Source organism: Crinia signifera, chromosome 12 (assembly GCF_055691185.1).
Source record: "Crinia signifera chromosome 12, ASM5569118v1, whole genome shotgun sequence".
In the NCBI taxonomy this organism is placed as follows: Eukaryota; Metazoa; Chordata; class Amphibia; order Anura; family Myobatrachidae; genus Crinia; species Crinia signifera.
Genome location: NC_139228.1, coordinates 44937220 through 44958130, shown reverse-complemented (window position 1 = coordinate 44958130; position 20911 = coordinate 44937220). Strand labels below are relative to the sequence as shown.

The 20911-nt window shown below is 42.3% G+C and overlaps 1 protein-coding gene across 37 annotated transcripts in view; it reads left to right on the top strand.

The window, feature by feature from the left end:
- GPHN (gephyrin) overlaps nucleotides 1–20911 on the top strand; it is a 435418-nt gene that overhangs the window by 178171 nt on the left and 236336 nt on the right. For all 37 annotated transcript variants that reach the window (XM_083166733.1, XM_083166721.1, XM_083166724.1 and 34 more), the window contains exon 6: nucleotides 15353–15419. In XM_083166733.1, coding sequence (XP_083022859.1) covers nucleotides 15353–15419 — 67 coding nt within the window. The remainder of the gene's footprint in view (nucleotides 1–15352; nucleotides 15420–20911) is intronic.

The following is a 20911-nucleotide window of genomic DNA, read 5'->3' as shown; positions in this document are numbered from 1 at the left end:
ATGTGTCTGCAATGTGTCTGTCCGTGCGCTCAACTCTGTTGTGAGGAGACTGTGCCATTTGGGATGATGTTGAAGATAAGGGTCTTTTTAGTTAAGATGCGTGTGTCAAATGTCTGTTTCAACGCGTTTTAGCCTCAAAGGGCATTTTTCATAATTGAAATCTCTGTCTTTACCCCTTAATCCTTGTACCCATTAAGATCCAGGGGCCCTCTTTTATCTGTATGGATCATTAGGTCACCAGAATGTTGGTTGACAGTCATTAGGTCGACATGCATTTAGGTCAGCATAAGTCTAGGTCGACATGAGTCTAGGTTGACAGTGTCAATAGGTTGACATGGATTAGGTCGACATGGGGGTTTTGCAAATGCTTTGTCCCAAATGCCAACACAGTCGACATGGACACTGAAAATTAGCACCGCGCCACCTTGCATGGCTCTCTGTGCTTGCAATGCTTCGGGCATGGTGCCTCGCTATGCTCGGCACACTTTTTTATTCTCCCGCCATGCCCTAGTGGATGGTAGGACATGAAATACTGCCTGTCGGCACATGTTGGCTCAAAAAAAAAAAGGGGAAAAACTCCATGTCGACCTTTTGACTGTTGACCTAAACCCATGTCGACCTAATGACCCTGTTAACCTAATGACTGTCGGCCTAGACTCAAGTCGACCTTCCTGCATTTTGACTTGACCCATGTCGACATAAAAGCATGTCGACCTAATGGTGTGGAACTAATGACTGTCGACCATCATGCTGGTGACCCAATGACCGTATCCCCTTTTATCCTACACTGGCTAGGTGCAACAAATTGAAGAGTCATCCCTGGATCTCTTCCCTTGTTTTTCCTCTTCCCCCATTTTTTTAACAAACCTGATTGCCCCCTGGTTCTTCTGGCATATGATTTCACACTTTCTAAAATTTGGCCAGTTAGTCGATTTTGGAAGGTTGCTGTCTTTTGGCTTGCTTTAGGCCAAAAGGACACTACCAAATGCGGAGAGTTGGTGGTATCTACATCTCGAACACTTTGCTCGAAGCTGAGATGTGTGATTGGCCCGCAGAAGACCATTGACTACTTTAGAAACATAGAATTTGACGGCAGATAAGAACCACTTGGCCCATCTAGTCTGCCACTTTTTTTTTTTAAACATGTTTCCTCAAACCATATTTGATCCTTATTTTTTTGTAAGGATATCAATATGCTTATCCCAAGCATGTTTAAATTGTACTACTGTATTTGCGTCTACCACCTCTAATGGTAGGCTATTCCACTTATCTACTACTCTTTCTGTGAAGTAATTCTTCCTCACATTTCCCCTGAATCTTCCTCCCTCTAGTTTCAGTGCATGTCCTCGTGTTCTGTTGCTCCTCTTCCTGTGAAGAATGTCTCCCACCTGTACCTTGTTAAAATCCTTGATATATTTGAAAGTTTCTATCATGTCCCCCCTTTCCCTTCTCTGCTCTAAAGTATACATAGTAAGATCTTTTAGTCTTTCCTGGTACGTTTTGTGATGTAGGCCATGCACCATTTTAGTTGCTCTTCTTTGTACAGTCTCTAATGTATTTATATCCTTCTGGAGATATGGCCTCCAGAACTGAACACAATACTCTAGATGAGGTCGTACCAATGACCTATACAGTGGCATTATTACTTCTTTATTTCTACTGCTGATAACTCTCCCTATGCAACCAAGCATCTGACTTGCCTTCTTCATTGCTTTGTTACATTGCCTACCTGCTTTTAAGTCCCCTGAAATAGTGACACCTAGATCCCTCTCTTCCTCAGTAGTTTCCATTATAGTGCCATTTATACTATATTTAGTCTTTGGATTTCTGAGACCCAAGTGCATGATTTTGCATTTTTTGGCATTAAACTGTAGTTGCCATTCTCTTGACCATTTCTCTAATCTACCTAGATCCTCAATCATTTGTTTTACCCCTCCTGGTGTGTCTACCCTGTCGCATACCTTTGTGTCATCTGCAAAAACGCACATTTTACCCTCAATTCCATTTGCAATATCACCAATAAAGATATTAAAAAGCACTGGTCCAAGTACAGATTCCTGGGGTACTCCACTTGTAACCTTTCCCTCCTCCTAACTTTTGAGAGCATGTGTCTGACAATTAACCTCTCACCATATTTCCTTTCCCTGTGCTACAAGTTATTGATTGAACATGCTTACCCTGATCATCCTAAATTTTTGAGTGACTGGGAATGTGACTTGAAGGTCTCCTCTACTAGCTCAGTTAATTATTCAGTTGTTGAAACAAAATGTAAGGTGGTTTCTTGTTGGTACAGGTGTTCCTAGATTTTGTCAAACATGTTTCCAACTGTTTCTAATACATGTTGGTGATGCAACTCTGTGGAGGGCTCGCCCTTATATTTTTGATGGGAATGCCTAGCCATGCACCCCTTTCTGGTAAAAACTAGAGATGTGCAGGCTCTGATTTACTCTGATTTTAAAGCAGGATCTTATTGGTTATCAACTGTCAACAACTGTCATATGATTTGGGATAGCCAATAAGAGCCTGCTTTGAAATCAGAGTAAATCAGAACCTGCACATCTCTAGTAAAAAAAACGTATCACCCTCTCTGCATCAGTATTGGGAGATGTGACCATTCATTTCTACTCTTTAATTTGTTTCTTCAAAAAGTCAAAAACATATTTAAAAAAATGTAGATCAATCTAAATTGCTAAGGGAATAGTGCCGCAGAGACCAGCCTTATCCAGACATGCAACAGTGTTGGTTTTGGGCAACACAGGGTCCTGTATGAATGGGTACAGCACCAAAAAAGGCCTTTAACTTGGAATCTTGCACAGAGCAGAGGATTCCATTTGTTAAAATATTTGTGAACACATTTGTTATATTAGTGCAATCTTTCTTTTGGCCTTTTATGTAAGTAGAAGGATTTTATGTTTAATTTTGTAGAGAAAGCAGAGTTCTTCAACAAACTCCAGAAGCTTATGTTCTACAGTTAATGTAGAGATTGAATCTAGAAAGAGGTTAGATGTTTAAGAAGATGGTCCAAAACATACCTCAAAGCATCCTTTAAGTACTTAAGTCTTCAGAATGTAATAATGTTTTAAGAGTGATCTTAAACATGCAGTGCAAGGAAAAATAGTAGGGGATAAATACAAAGATTCTTATTTAGATTTTACTGTATGAAGTGCTAATTGACACGTCTCCACTGCTGAACCTGTTTGACACAACAAACTTACTGTATATACTGCATTATAAAAAGGCATTGTACATAATTTACTTTTTATAGTTGTGTATTATATTATGATCAACATCATTATTATTGTGGTAAATTGTTGCAGTGGATGCAATTGTATTGCGCTACATGCAATTCTCGTCTGAGGTGACAGGAGCCATTTAGTTGTTTATGCAACTAGATGTGAATGCTGTAAGCACTCATTATTGAGGAGGCAAACAGAAATCTTTTTTTACTGTCGCCCAAACACAGCACACTCCGTACGACCCAGTAACTCGGTCGGCCACAGCAAATATTTTATTGTCACCCCATCACTTTAGGCACCAAAAAAATCCCCAGTTGAATTCAACCCTTTATGGTAGTGTATTATATAAGGGACACAGAGCAATTTACTAGTCAAGTTGCAGATCCTGTCAAATTGTAGTAATTATAATTGTTTTGTTAGTGTTATGCCAATATTTATTTATCTATTTTCTCACTTATTCTCTCACTTTGAAAATGGGGCATGTAGGTCCCCGAAACTGGTATACAGTATAAGTGAACAGGCCATTTTTCACTTTTGAATAAATACTATTAAGTTTTTACCAAATTAATGAATCCTTTTCGCAGTTTTATTGTCATTTTGTGATTTCATTTATATTGTTTATTTGGTGCCAGTCATATTAAATATAGCTGCAGATTGTACTGTAGGCTTTGCTTACAACAGTTACATGTAATGCATGGTTTAGTGCAAACCGCTGGGCCCACTTAGTTCCAGTAGAGTTGCATGTACTGTAGTCTGCTGCTTTTCTGTTCATTTATTTATTTATTTGGGGGTGGGGGGGGGGGGGGGGGGGGGAATTCCATATCCATATCAAATCAACTCAAAAAACATAAAAGTTTTACTGACCCTCTCTGAAGTTTATGAAATTTGGTGTACCAGAAGGATGGGGGGATAAACTAATCTACACCAAATTTCAAGATCATAGGTTGGATATTTTTGGAGTTGAAGCCATTTAAAAATGAACAAAATAAGCAAATTTAATTAGATTTTCATTTGCCTGTAACTTAAGTGGGAGAATAAAATAGTGTGCCAGAAGTATTGCGAGCGGACGCGGTGCTACGTCTCAGTGTCCATGTCAACATTCGGGTAAAAAAACTGTGAAAAACCCCAGGTCGACCTTTTGACTGTAGACCTTGCCCATGTCATCCTAATGATTTTTTCGACCTTGTCCCATATCGACCTTTCAGCATGTCGACCTAGTGTTGTCAACCTAAAGTCTGTCGACAAACTTATGGTCGATCACATGATCCATACCCCACTGCTTTTACTTATAAAGTGACACACAAAGCACAGCCATGCAATATCTATGTATGGGGCAGGATAGGTACAGAAACACCTAATGCATTGTTCAATGTTAGTGGGGATATGTGTCATTGTTTTTAATGTTCATCTATAATGTCAACTGTATGTAGTGACCTTGTGCTTGTAATAGTGGAGCGGATTATCGGCCATATCGCCCTCCCCGCAATGCAAATAGCAATAAGTTTGCAAATACATCGCTATAATGCAAGTGCTGTGCTAAGTAGCAAAGCACTTGCATAATACCAGTAGCCCAATAGCAATTTTATTCTATATGAGAGAGAGCACAGCCACACTATTGGTTATATAATCTAGCCTTATTAAATAGGGCTTACGCTTGCCTCTATCTGTTTTTACCTTCTTAAAGCTATAATTGAAACACCATTCATATTCACGTGTGTGTAAATGGACTTGTTGCATTTTCTGACTTCCCTTCTGCATCTTGGGTTGCCCGAACTACTGCACCACTGCTCAGTCATGAAGTTTGCAGCGTACAGCAGGCTACATTTTCTTATAGCATCCCTATTAGAAAAGCTTGCACAATGCAGGCGAAAGTAGAATACGCTTTTCATGTTGCTTTTGAGTGTTGTGCAGTTCCCTCTAATTTTAGTTTCCCAATTATTATTTATTCACAGTTTCTTATATAGCGCACACATATTCCACAGAGCTTCACAGAGAATATTTGAACATTCACATCAGTCCCGGCCCCAGTAGAGCTTACAGTCTATATTCCCTACCACATGTACACGCACATACATTCATTCTAGGGTTTATTTTTGTTGCAAGCCAGTTAACCTACCAGTATATTTTTGGATTGTGGGAGGAAACCGGAGTACCCGGAGGCAACCCACACAAGTACGGGGAGAATATTCAAACTCTGCAGAGTTAGGACCATGGTGGGAATCGAACCCATTACCTCAGTGCTGTGAGGCAGTAATGCTAACCATTACACCACAAGTTCTCAAACTCGGTCCTCACGACCCCACGCAGTGCATGTTTTGCAGGTCTCCTCATAGAATCACAAGTGAAATAATTAGCTCCACCTGTCATTCAGTAATGAATACATCTGTGCACCTGCCGGTTGACCTGGAAATGGGAACTGTGTTTGGTCCTGAGGACCCAGTTTGAGAACCCCTGCATTACACCATCCATGCTAAATAATAATAATGCGATCTTCTTCCCGCTAATTGTGTTTGTGTATTATGTACTGTGACTCCCATCAATTGCCTGTAGGAACTTTTAAAAGCCAGTTAGTAAATTATGCGGTCATCAAGTTGTGGTGGTGTTGTTAACGACTTGCGTGTATTACTTAGGGGCCGTTTTGTGGTTCACTCGTAGTGAACTGAATTTGGCCCCTGCCTCAATGGTTGAGGTTTGCACATGCTATTGGAATGCCCATGGGTATGAGAGTAGGCAAATGCCTGCTGGGGGCGGGTGGCTGACGACACATGTGAGGGGGATGTCTTCCTAACACATTCCCTCGCATGGTTGTGGTGGGAATCGGGTGCTGGCGTTCGGCCAAAACAGCCTTACCAGGGTTAAATGTAAACGGGCTGATCCAGCAATTTACCATGTAGCATTGTAGTGTGTGTGTCTTAAACCCAGGTCCAGCCCGGTACAAATTACTGGGTCTGACCCAGCTTGCTAGTGGAAAAGGAGTATAAATCTATTGACCTGTTGTATACAACACTTCCCGGTGTGTTACTCAAAAATCAATACAATGAAAATAATATTGCCACCAGATTTTCCTTCAATACATCTAGATATAGCAATAGGGACCCCCAATACTCAGAGAAGCCTTGATGTATAGCTTGGGGGCTTACCCATGTATTTACAAATATATGTAACTAAGCTCTCTGAATCTACTAGCATAAATCTGGTTACTGCTATCATTCAGTGTGCTGGGCCAAACCATATTTTTATTATTTACACCGTATTTCCCCTCACAACTAAGTGATATTACTAAACTGATTGAGCATCTGCCAGTGTGTAATTCTGATGGGACAACATTTTCCATACCTTCAACAATTTCAGCCGATTTAGCTACTGGGCCAAAACAGGTTAACCTGCCTCCTGCAGTGTTTGCATATTAAAGCAAAGCTGCTTCGGATAAAAGGAGTTGCTTCAGATCTGATCGCATGGCCAGCGTTCAGTTAAGCTGCAGCCCCGCTAGAGTGAAATCCTGCCTTGCAAATGAATGCGCTTGCTGTGGGAACTAATGTGTATGACTAAAAATGTATTCGCAGCCATGGGTATTGGACATATTCAGCAATCCTCATCTAGCCTTTTAATAGGATTAAGTGAGTAATGGGATTACTCTGCTAATCCCCTACTATATTGTTCTATGTATTGTATTGCAGCTGAGAACAATAGGCCTTGGATGGCCATGGCTCACCATGGCTATCCAGAGATGGCTAGATGAGGATGGCTCCATCTGTAACAGGGTTCAGCACAATTATAGTAAATAAGACTGGGCTTTATTCCATTGTGTGTATATAGGTGGTACTTTAAGATGGTTGCTGTGATTTCCTATAAGCCTGTGGTCTGAGGTGGATCCAAGGGCCACATTGATTCCTGTGTCATCAAATCATCCAATGTTGACATTTTTCAAAAGAATTCACTCTGATGATTTAAGGTGTTACCCACATATATCTCAGCCCTTATCACATGCATACAGGTGTGTATTAACCCAGTGTGCATGAATACAGGGGGCAGATCTAGCCAGCACATGCACAAGACATGGAGGATTAAAGAGGGATCATTTACACCCCTCTCTGGGAAATTGTGAGGAAATAAGTACATAGGTTTCTATAAGTACAAGTTCTGGAAAGTTTACCCACAGCAAACCTATTAGCACTAGTAAAGTACTGCTGCTAATATATGAGTTTGAGGGAAACCTGTTCCCTATCATGCTCATAATTGTTCCTGTATATAAAACGTTTTTTTTCATAAATGTAATATGTGTCCCCATACTGGCTGCACACACATGCTGAACCTCCTCTTTAAAACCAAAATTAAAAAAATCTGCAGTGTGGGGTGGGATATCTCCCCTATCTTCTGTCAAATTAAAAAAATGAATGCTCCAACTATTAGCGCTATAGGTTGTTGGTTTAAAAAAAAATGATAGACCTTGTGGGAAGACCATATTCTTTCTACTCATAGTAAGTATTTACATCTAAAGATAGATCTATTGTTTCTTTTTTTTTTATGCTTTTTACTACTAGTGCCTTTTTTGTTTTCCCAACCCTCACAAAGAATCCTACTTTTAACCTTTTGGTAAGGTGAATGATTACTGGAAAGTATTTCTTTGTAGTGTTTATAGGACAGAAAAAATTGCATGTGGTTCCCTTTTTTTTAAATATTTAATTTCAATAATATATTAGAATGAGTATTTTCTGAATTTATTTTTTAAAAGATAGAATTTGTGTCGTTACTGCATAAAAACATCAATGATAGTGATGTTGGAATGTGATGTGCACAAGGGTGAGAAAACCCTCAGCAGTGATGCTTTATATTAAAGTGAGACCAGTGGATTCCCCACAATTAAAGCATTTCGCAAACATCTGGTCTGATATAAAGGGCAGTATTCAATGACTTTAATCGCGCTGTGCAGTGAATCCTGTTTAGGATTCGTTGCACAGTCGCATTGTTCCGGAGGGCTGGAGCCTTCGCTGCCAGCCCTCGCTGACACAGTATTCAATGCCGCAAGGACTCGCAGCCAGAGAATATTAACCGCCGCAGGGAGGACAGCGGCAGGCAGGGAGATGGAAGTCTCCCTGCCTGCCCCAGAATGTATGTGGGTGAGAGGAGAGCTCCCGGGGACCCAGGCAGCACAAGCTGCCCCCCTGGAAAGCTAGCAGGGGACCGGGTAGGAGCCGCTAACACTGCTCCCAATCGTGCATATGTAATGATCGGGAGCAGTGAAAATATGAATATGTAATGAGCAGCTCTCAGCCCCCTGCTGGCTGTTATGTTTAAAAAATATATATTATTTTTTTAAATTAAATATATATTCATGTGCATGCCCCTTCACAGAAGAAAATTCCTGATTTTTTTACACTAATTTATTTTTTTTAAACATTATTTTAAAAGTTCACATTCCACTTCACCATGAAAAGATGGCGATTGCTACACAGTGACACACGACGAAAATCACTTAGAAACCAATTTGCCATCTTCTCACTGAATACACTCACGGCTAATCACATTGAAAAACCACAGCAAATTGCGGAGACTATCAGACGGCAAATTGTCCGTCATTTACTGTTCACTGACGGTGAAAAGTGCATGTTGAATAGGGTGATTCACTTTCTGACACAAAAAATCACCTTCCAAAGTGAAAATAGCATAAATTCGCCATGAAACATGGCAAATTGACCTCACTGAATACTGCCCAAAGAGTTAACCCCATTTCTTCTGAGGGAATAAAAAACAGAAACAAAATCAAGCAAAACAAGCCATATTATTGCCTGATTATTGCACCTTCATCTGGGGAGGCAGTGGCCTTTATGCTCTTTTACATGGCCATATTACCCCTCCAGCCTTTTCGTCAGCATATTTTAACTTTGCCTGGGGCATAGTTGCCTTCGTGATGTCTAATATTAGCCTGCCCAAGGGGATAAGGTGATGAGACAAGGAATCGCCATAGGTCAGATTAGTTCCGATTTCACTCAATTCCTAAGGATTGGGCTGATTATAGCAGGTGAAATTGACCCAAATCGGAGGTGATCTGATCCAAAGCGTGTTCCTGTGCGCATTGGATCAGATCCTATTTATCGTATGTGCAGCACATAACATTTATTGCAATCGGACCATCAGTGGCACATTGCTGGTGTTTTTAGCACTGATGTATTGCATCTGATTTCTCTTGAACTCCCCCGGCAGCTCCCTGGTAGTTTTTATATGTGATAAATTACATGTATGTAAAAAATGGCACATCTAGTGCCAAATCGGAAGGATCCCTCTCATAGAGCTCAAGGCAAAACAGGTCCAATTTGACAAGGTCCCTCAGACAAGTTGGACCTGTGTATGGGGACCTTCAGAGGAGATAATAGATGGGCACAAGCTGATGATACAGCAAAGGCATTCTTAATGGGGTTACGGGTAACACCACTAGATGCAGCCCTGTTTCTATGCGATGTCAGTGATTTGAAGGGCTTTTGGAATCCGTTTTGTACAAAGCTTTACTTTTCTTAACTTGTAGAATCCCACTTTGAAGTATGGCTATTAGACAGTCTACCGCTCACAGACTTCAGACACAAGAGATTATGAAAGGAGATCTGGGCTGACAACAGCTTGCATTTTATGCCCCAGTTAAAGAAAAAGCGATAAGATTTCAAACCAGATCTCACAGTTCGGGCAGAAAGCTCCTTATAAACAAATGATTGCTGAGAAATGATAATTTGCGCACCAGATAGTGGCAGTGATTTGGGCTGATATGGAGAATGAAGGAAGCTGGACTCCGGCCACTAAAACAGTTGATTCATTTTCAAAACACAAAGAAATACACAATTTCACTTCGAACCTCACAAATTGCCCTTCATCAAGCATAAAAAGTGTTATATATATATATATATATTATATATATATATAATTATTATTTATTAACAGTTTCTTATATAGCACATACATATTCTGCAGCGCTTTACAGAGTATAGTTGAACACTCACATCAGTCCCTGCCCCATGTACACATACAGAGAGACATTCTAGGGTTAATTTGTTGGCAGCCAATTAGCCTACCAGTATAGTTTTGGATTGTGGGAGGAAACCAGAGTACCCGGAGGAAACCCACGCAAGTACAGGGAGAATATACAAACTCTGCACAGTTAGAGCCATGGTCGGAATCAAACCCATGACCTCAGCACTGTGAGGCAGTAATGCTAACCATTACACCATCCATACTGCCCCAGAGGGCTTTTTCAAAGAGTCGACTCTTTGAAAAAGCGCTCTGTTAGGGCGAAAAGCGTTAGTGGAAGCCCAGCAAGTGTCTCCCCTCCCTGACCCATCACACCTGACCTGTACCTCTCAGCGCTCACCAAAGCTACACAGGAGAGAGCATCCCAAACTGAGCAGACGCCTACCAGCCGAAGGGAGTAGCAGCAAGCGCCAGCGGAGAACTCCAGGGTGAGAGCCGGCAGTCGGCTGCGCCGGTGAGAGAGACGCCAGCCACTGCTTATTCAAACAACAGGCTCGGGCAAGGTGGGTTGAGCAGTGACCAGCCATAACATCCAGGGCAATGTTCCCTCTAAGTTTACGAAGGCTGTGTGCGGCAAAAGATTTTGGCTGTGCAACTTTGGAAGGAAATTTAATTTTTTGTGCGGCACTTATATATAACTGGAAAATGACGTTCAGCATTAGTGTTAACTTTACTTCAAAATGATATTAAACATTTTAACATTCAAAACACAGCACACAATGTAGTTAATGGGTGAAACACACATTAATTGATTCCACAACTGCAAAAAGGGACCACTGCTGCTTTGTGCGCTCTGTTGTAAGGTCTGTGCGCACGCTAGTCGAGTTGTGTGCGCGCGCACGTGCGCACAGCTTAGAGGGAACACTGATCCGGGGTCCAGCTCCTCACTCACCCACACCAACCGGAGGGACACTTCCGCTGTGACTCACTCCAAGTCCATCAAGCGCACAAAAGCGCAGGTGAGAGAAGCGCTAAATTTGCGCATACGGAATCTATCACTCCATCTAATACCCTAAACAGGGTTACCTTGTTTTTGGATTGCTGCTATATATCCTGCTGCTATATACAGACATTCCTCACTTAACAACCAGGTTCCGTTCCTACGACCCGGTCGTTAAGTAAATTGGTTGTTAAACGAGCATATATAAAACCCCTTAAGACTTCTGAGGCGTGGGTCGCTAAACAGGTAGGGCAGGTTGTAACTGCGAGAGGGTAGGCGGGCAGGTCATAAATCAGAGCAGGCAGGGTCGTAAGTCCAAGGAGTCACAGCACGGACGCTAAACGAAGGCCCAGGTCGTAAGTCCGGGTGGTCGGTAAACAGGTAGGTTGTTAAGTGAGGAATGTCTGTATTCAACTAATTGAAAAATATTATACAGAGACACTAACTGTAATACCCACAGCTACAATATCTGAGGTTATATTTGCATTTGACCATATAAGTTAGCAGGTCGTGGATGCTGGACTGGGAGCACTTTAAGTCTTAAAGAAATATACACGCATTTAATCCCAATATTTTATCAATCCACACGGATACCTGTGAAGCCCGCGAGGGGACGCGGATACCTGTGAAGGTATACGCTTCGGGTTGGCGTGGATAGTGGAATTAACAAGGTCGACAGCTGTTACATCGACTAGTGTCATTGTGAACAGGTTTAATAGTGTACCCCTAGACCCTACTAAATTTAGTGGCTTTAGCGTCTAAATTTAGATGCCCCATCTTAGCGGTTTGCAGGGAGTCTGGATTTAGACGTCTAAATCTAGACTTCTAAATTGCCGGGTTGTCCGGTTCAGAGAGTCTCTGGATTTAGACGATTTAGTGTCTAAATTGCCGGGTTGTCAGCGGTGCGCAGCAGTCTAAATTGCCGGGTTGTCAGCGGTGTGCAGGACTGCCTATTTCACTGTGGAACTACAAGTACCACATTGACCTGTCAGCCCTGAGCAGTGTGCGCTGCTGCTGCCCGGCGCTATGCTGATAACGTAGCTTACATAAGGAAAACAGCCATGCGCTGTGCTGAGAACAGCTAGAGCGGCACGCGCACAGTTAAAAATTTTTTTTTTAATTTTTATCATTTTTATTTATAAAAAAAACTATATTTCTTGTATACATCAGATAGCGCCTAAATTAACACTATTTTATAGTGGCTGTTCCTTTTTGAAAACTGTCCTCATGTTGGCAATCCTTCCCAGCACCCATTCAATGTTTGCCGTGGAGTATTAAGGGAGGCTGACCGTTACCAGCTCCTCCAGCGCTACAGCTGTCTTCTGCCTATTGGAATAATCTCTGGATTTACTATTCTAAAAACAGTCCTGGTGTCTGTAGGCCTCAATAAACTCCTTCATAAATTCCACGTTCTTCTCAGCCATTTTCTAAATTTCTGTTCAAAAAAATAAATAATTAAGGACGTTACTTTCATGATACACACAACATATACATCAATACAGCCTTTGTCATTCCAACAATAAACTGTGGTTGAGTACTCACCAATGAGAAGAATGTGTAGTCTGCTGTTTACGTTCACGTATTTCTCCCGAATAAAGATTATTTTGCGTCGCACATGTGCAGAGAAAACGGTGTGATTGGTTTATAGAGCTTGAATCTCCGCTCCATGCACGTGTTCAGTTGCAAAAACAAAGTGACGATGAAGAGCCATGTGCTGCTTTCAGACCTCAAAACTGGTTTGACCCTGTATTTTAAAATGTTTATAGCAAACCACTATAAAGGTGGGGTGAACCTCTACATGTAGTCAGCCGGTGAGGTGGGGACAGACGTTCGGTAAACCTCTATAAAGATGGGGTGCACCCCATCTCTATAAAGATGGGGTGCACTCCCTGTTTATAAAGGAGCCAGCTATGCGCCCCGTCCAAATCGGCGCTGCTATCTAAATGATAGCAGGTTCGCCTGATGCTGGTTTTGGCTGGTGAAGCCCTATCTCAACAGCGATGTCCCTGCTGTTGGCTCTGGGCTGCGCTGGGGATCTCGCGTGAGTCCAGCCGGCCGGGGGGAAGGAGGAGACATTGTCAGTTCTGTATGTAATCAGAGCTGGATTAATGGTCACAGGGGCCTTGGCTTGAAAATGATACTGCCTATTTTTGAGAAGAGTAGGAACTGTGACCAGTGCTGTGTGTGTGTGTGTGTGTGTGTGTGTGTGTGTGTGTGTGTGACCAGTGCTGTGTGTGTGTGTGTGACCAGTGCTGTGTGTATGTGTGTGTGTGTGACCAGTGCTGTGTGTGTGTGACATAGCAGCCTCAATCTCGCCCTAAATATCCCTATGTATAAAAAAATATATAATTGTTGTGGTACAGAAATAGAAATGCAATATTAATTCTTTAGATATGCATCATGTCCAGCTGGGTGGATAATCATCATTTGGAAAAAAAGGTGGAGCGCTAAATGGATCAATTGGATATCACAAATTTAATATATATAAAATATTAATTAAAAAACAAGCAAATTATAACAAGACAATAATATTATGTCGGTGACAAAAAACAATAATAAAAAATTACATATATAATAAATAGGACAAGGAAGACAATACTTATGTCTCTGCGTAGCTGCCTTTGTGTCCCTTGGAGTAAGGGGGGCTTTTTACTCTCCGGATAGTGCACTACCGAATTGGTGGTTGGCAAGTTGCCATCCTGGATGGTATTAGGAGACGCTGGAGGATGATCTGGTTCCCAAAAATTGGGGTCCTCACTAGGTCCTCAAAGGTACCTTTGATAAAGCCGTGAGATCACGGCGAAACATGTTAGGCAGCACTTGCTTTTATTGAACAAGGACTGGGAAGAATCTTTAACTCTGCCTACTGACCCCCCCCCCCGCTATCTGATACTCTCCTGGAAGCTTCCCTTTCATTGCCACCCTCCGGATCCCAGCTTTATTCCTATCTCCAACTGGGAGTCATTAACCTGCATTCTGTGGATATCCAATATCGCACCATCGTGAGGACCCTTCATTCAGAAGGTATTCAGATCTTCCTTCAGCGAGAAAATTAACCACAGCCTTCATCTATTACTGGGATCAGCGCAACCTAGTGAGGACCCCAATTTTTGAGAACCAGATCATCCTCCAGCGTCTCCTAATACCATCCAGGATGGCAACTTGCCAACCACCAATTCGGTAGTGCACTATCCGGAGAGTAAAAAGCCCCCCTTATTCCAAGGGACACAAAGGCAGCTACGCAGAGACATAAGTATTGTCTTCCTTGTCCTATTTATTATATATGTAATTTTTTATTATTGTTTTTTGTCACCGACATAATATTATTGTCTTGTTATAATTTGCTTGTTTTTTAATTAATATTTTATATATATTAAAATTGTGATATCCAATTGATCCATTTAGCGCTCCACCTTTTTTTCCCACTTTTGTATCCACAAGAGGGCTTTACACCCCTCAAGTAGGAGCAGCTTAGCGACACACCCCATAGGGCGCCTATTTCTACTCTGAGTTTCCAATCTCGAGTATACCTCCTATTCAATTGGATAATCATCATTGTACTGCCACAATGCTGGGCATAGTTGTCTATACTCCTGCATTCAGCAGGATACTTCCTGAATTAGTAGCAATCACCCAGTGTCCATGAAGTGTCTAGGAATCAGCCTGATTTCACCTAAGCATTATTACTTAGCTGTAACATTTATTTATTTTTTGGGGGGGGGGGATTCATAGATATTCAGATGGGATTATCAGTACCATTTCCCTGCATTGGTCATAAGATTATTGATTATAAAAAATGAACTACAATAATAATCTCTAGAACTATATTGCTACAAGAATTTAAGCACGTACAGTATACAGCGATATATGGAACTGGGCACGCCCTTTCGGTGGAGTTCGACGCCCCCTCAATAGGGCATCTTGTTAAATTCTACTACAAACAATAATCTCTCTCAAACTAGATTTCAAATGTAGTCAAGTATGATGTTGGGCCGATTTTTCATGTGGAGACTGGATGCTGGAGCACTTTCCCGCCCCATTGTTAATCTGTTCCTGGATGTTGTGAAAATGGTAGTATGTTCAATTGAAATCTATCCAATTCATTACGATATTTTTGTTTGTTTATTTTAGTTATAATCTTTTTTTTTGTTTGTTTCCCCAGACCAGTCTGTGGAATCAGAGGCAAAACTCTTATCATCAACTTACCAGGTAGCAAGAAAGGATCACAGGTAAGTCAGGTCCAGCATCCTTTTGTACTGGGTAATGTTTATCATGTTGTTGGCGGTCAAAACTTGCAGTTATATATACTAAATTATAGTAGGCACTAAAGAAGATACTCGCTTCATAAAAAAGTAACCTAAAGGGCCCCTTACACTAGAACGATATACCTGATGCTAAAATTGGATGCAATTTCCCTTGAACTCCCCCTGGAACTTCCCGGGAGTGATTGCATCCCATTTTTTTCATAAGATATATATCATGCGATTGATCAAGTCAAGATAAATCGCATGATATATATCTTGGTATACCATTGTACTATACGGTATATCTGATGGGCTGGATTAGGGGCTAGAGGAACTGGAAACTGTCAGTCAATCTTTCTGCGATACCAACCTAGAGGCTCCTATCCGACTCCTACGGGACTGCGCATCGGATCGGATGGAAAATACAAACGATGTGGCACTTTTCAGACGATATATCGACCCGAATGGTCGGAATCCTCCAAACTCGCGCAAAATCGTTCTAATGTACGGTGGCCTTTAGATTATTCTGAAACTTAAGGTGCCCATACACTAGTAAGTTTTATCTTCAGATCTTGCTGGTTGGAACAAAAACATGGTTATGGATGAGTGACAGTTTGTCCGTTTTCCAGCATTTCCAAGCAAATGGTCAACTGTAATTTGCTCTCATCCATAACCATGTTTTTGTTCCAACCATAAATCTGCGTGTATATGGCCACCTTAAGTGAAACTGCAGTTGGTACGTCAGTCTTACCAGTCATCAGGAACCTATAGCACTAATGTGTGCATGGGTGTATCCATTACTGGATGATACTCCGGTTTCCTCCCACAATCCAAAAATATACTGGTAGGTCAATTGGCTGCCAACAAAAATTAACCCTAGAATGTCTGTGTGCGCGTGTACATGTGGTAGGGAATATAGACTGTAACCTCCACTGGCGCAGGGACTCGTGTGAGTGTTCAACTATACTCTGTAAAGTGCTGCGTAATATGTATGCACTATATAAGAAACTGTAAATAAATAAATAAATAATGTCCATAGATGGTGCTAATTATGTCACTTGATACTTAGAAGAACATTCCACAAAAAGGTAGACGTCAATAGCTATATCAGGGCACATAGCAATCACCATCCCAGCTGGATCTCCAGTGTCCCACGTAGCCAATTTACACATATCAGACACAATTGTTCCACCGTAGCAGACTATGAAACACAAGGACAGGACCTCAAAAAACAGTTTCTTGAGAAACAGTATGACGCAACCCAGGTAGACAAAGCATGCCAAGATTTAAAAAAGAAAAAACCAGGTGTGAACTCCTTACATATAAACATAAACAAACAATCAATCAATCAGCACCACCAACAATAAAGTTTTTCTCATCACAGGCTATTCTGACTTGGCACCTTAAGTCAAATCCATCATCAATAAACACTGGCACCTCTTACACCTAGATGATCAACTACAAACCTTCCTCCACCAAAACCAGACATCGTCTTCAGAAATGCTAAAGACATAGGAAGACAAGTGATTAAAAACCATCTCACAATAACCAAGACAGTGACACAAACCACTTTGGGGGGACAGGGAATCAGTAAAGGCTTCTTCCACTGTTGAAAATGTAATTGCTGCCAAACCCTTAACTACAGACAAACCACACCAAAAAGCGCATTCCATTCCAATCAAACACAGGAACATTTCACCATCAACAAAACCCTAACTTGTGACACGAAAAACACCATCTATCTTCTGAAATGCCCTTGCAGAAAACGGTAAATAGGTCGCAACTTACGCAAATTACACACCAGAATCAGTGAACATATCCGCAACATTAAAATAGGAGTTATTGTTCCCTCCCCCAAGGCCGTCACCGCGGGTCTCTGGTCCTGTTAATCCTGCCTGTGTCTTGCTTGTTGTCAGGGGATTCCCTATTCGACCACCACGGGTCTGTTGCGTGTACCCATTTGTACCTCCGAAAATTGACACAGCCTCCTCTAGCATCCTGAACAATGGCAGTTATTCAGGACTAGGTGATTAATCACGCCCTACGGGCGCTCTTCACACCGTCGTAAGGGGCTGCGCCCCCTTAATTTGTGAACGTTTGTATTGTGAGAAATATGGTTAGATTTGTATGACAGATGGCCTGTATTGCAACTTGAATTGCGCGGGGTGGGGGGGTCACGGGGGGTGCCGCGAATTGCGGGAGGGGGGGTCGTGGGGGGTGGGTGACGCGAATTGCGGGAGGGGGGTCGCGTGGGGGGGGGTGACGCGAATCACGGGAGGGGGTCGCTGGGGTGCCGCAAATCGCCACAAGAAAAAATCAACACAGAAAGGTCAACACATGTAAATGTTGACATAAGTGTGGCACTTCATTGGTGACCATGTCGACACATGAGAATGAATATGAAAACATTCTTAAAATGAAACATAAATCTTCAAAAACTCATGTCAACCTTTTTCATCGTCGACCATAGCCGTGTCAGTGTTTTGCATGTGCCATTTGATCCTGGGGTTGCTGTGAATCACAGCGACGGGGGGGTGGTGGGGGGTGTCCACGGCAGGGGAAGTGGCGGGTGGGGTGTGTGCCATGAATTGGGGGAGGGGGGGGGTCGCAGGGGTGGGTGCTGCGAATTGCGGGAGGGGTGGGACGCGAGGGGTGGGGTGCCCCGAATCGCCGGAGGGGGGGTCGTGGGGGCTGGGGTTGCCGCGAATTGCGGTAGGAGGGATTTGCAGGGGCGGGGAGCGCGCAAATAGTGGGAGGGGCCCCGCGAATTGCGGGAGGGGGGCGGCGGCGGGGGGCGCTCACCTGGTGTGTCTGGTGAGTAGCTGTGTCTTTGCTGGGTAACATGGGGAGGCAGAGGGTGTCTGGCACTGTGCATACCTCCCAACATGACCCATGCCAGGAGGGACACAATGCTCTGCCGCTGGACTTTCTTCCTAATGTATGATTACCTCCATCTGTGTTGAACAGGTTAATTGATAGGAAAGGTGCTTCAACACAGGTGATGGCAATCATACATTAAAAGGAAAGTGCAGGAGCAGAGCAAGGTGTCCCTCCTATGACTGTGGGCTCACTGGGCTGGTTCTCTGTCATGTGAGTCAGAGGCTCCACCCAGCGTTAGAGGGTCAGACACACTTTGAGTGACAGATGTAGCCAAATATATAAGAGATGCTAGAGGAGGGGGTGGCCATTTTCTGAGATGCGCAGTAGGACCTCAGACAAATGTAGTAATAGTCCCTGCAGACCCCCCATCATCCACAAGCTACAGTGGGGTCTGCATGGGCTATTGCTACGCCACTGACAGTATCTGCGGGATTACTGTACAGTACACAAGTAGGCTGTTTGTTAACCTTAGACAATTCTATAATTTATTTGTATTATGCAATTTGAACATCAACTCCCCTTGTTAGTGTGTTTAATGAAAAAATTACTGGACAGGTCACATAAAAATAGAGGTCAACTAATCTTTCCACACTATTGGTCTGCATGTCTACCAACATTCTCGAGATTCCTTATTCCCTAATAGATGTCTGCAAACTGTCAGTAGTGATGTGTGACCACACTTTCCAAGGTACAACAGCTGCTATCCTCATTTGGCCCTATAATATAGTTGACTACTATTTAATTTGTTTAATTGACTGCATGGATAAAAGTTCGAATAAACTTGCATTACTGAGAAAAAAATATCCTGGCTAACTTAACAAACTTCAATGTAGTCAGGACCGGCCTGACCGTTATGTCGGGTTTGCAGCTGAGTAAGGTGCTGGAGTGAGGAGGGCAGCAGGCAGCCTGACCACACCCCCAGACTACCTAGAAGCACATTCGGCAGATGCAGTGTTTAATCAGACATGGACCGCGGCTACCAGACTTTGGGCAAAATTTGACAGAGGCAAAGACCGCAGGTGACGTCATTGCAATGGGATATTAGCATGAGAGGCAGATTAGTTCACCTTGAGCTCAGCGCACTTCCCTTTGGTGGTATGCAATCTACATCTTCCACTCTCTCTTTCACCTCAGAATCTCCTGACACCCACTATCTCCCTGTACCCATTGAGGTACTATCGTGTAGCCATCTTTCTTCCTTGTGAGACCACACCCCTTTTTACCTGCTGCACATGCTGTCCTTTTAAAAGGTTTGTCTCACCAAGAGGCACCAAATTCTATATTTGCTTACCAAAAACTTAAGCTTGAGCTGAGCCTAAATGTAGTAAATCATTTGTGCAGTCAGTAAGATGCAGTATTTCCGTTTATTTGCCCCATTTCATTAATTAAGGGGAGGCTTTAGCTGTGCACTACACACTTATACGTACCCAGGATGTTCTAGGTACACACTCTCGTCTTTTTCTGTAGGCTAATGCCGCAGGAGATGTCTTGTATAAATAGCAAATTACTCGGAATGTAGGGCCACATTGGCCTTTGCTTCCGCTTCCCTTCTCCAAATGGCTTACTGTGATCTGCCTGGGAATCCGTCCATGGTAGCTACCAGGGTCCACCCCCACATGAACTCTGTTATGGTGCATTGATCGCAATAGCTGACTGTTGTGAACAGTGACAGGTGGGGAGTTTGACTGGAGAAGTACACCTGTGAAACTGTAACGCATGTGTCCTTAGAAGAGCTTAAAGATGACCGAAACCTTCCAGGAAGCAAACAGGCACTCTAAAAGCATAGGGAGAGCCGGAGCACCAATACTTGGAGATGATGTCTTATGCAAAAGCTGGCAAAGGAATGACCTGGCAATAAGCTGGGTCCAGCCTGCAGTGTAAAGGGGGTTTCAAGCATCCATGACACAGCTTGAAACGGAGTTCAGTTATCCAGGTCAGACCTGTTTTTTTTTTTAAGGTTTTGGTGGCAAAGTGGTATTACTTTGTGGAATACAATAGTGTTATAACACTTTCAGCCTGCTCAGCATACCAATGGGCTTTCAAGATGGTGTTCTATGTGTAAAACGAATAATGACCATGTCTTACATTAAGCAATACTTCACGTAGGAGTGGGGGTACTCTTTACATTCACCATTAAATTGTATAAATGTGCACACATCATTGACAATGGTTTACTTTAATTTTCCATGTTGCACATAAATACAACTGAGTACACTTTTGGGAAATGTTTGTTTTCTTAATTTGATGAGTTGTTGTACAGAAATGTAAAATGTAGGAACTAAAAATAGAATCCTGTAAGTTTATAACCCAATAAAATATACAGACGTACTGTTTTTCCGTCCCCATATTGCTTTATGTATTTATGTAGAACATTTCCCAAATCCATTATAGTACATGCTGCGGCTACAGTCTCTGCCTCTTGTTTTGTTTTGTTTTTTATAAACCGCCCAAATAATGTTTCTCATCCGATTTTATGGCACATTTTCTGAAATCTAGAACTATTTTATACATCAAATGGCAAGTACTATAATCATGAGGGGAAAAAGACTATAGCAAAGCAGAGACTGAACATTTCATGTTTGGAATTTGTTTGTTCT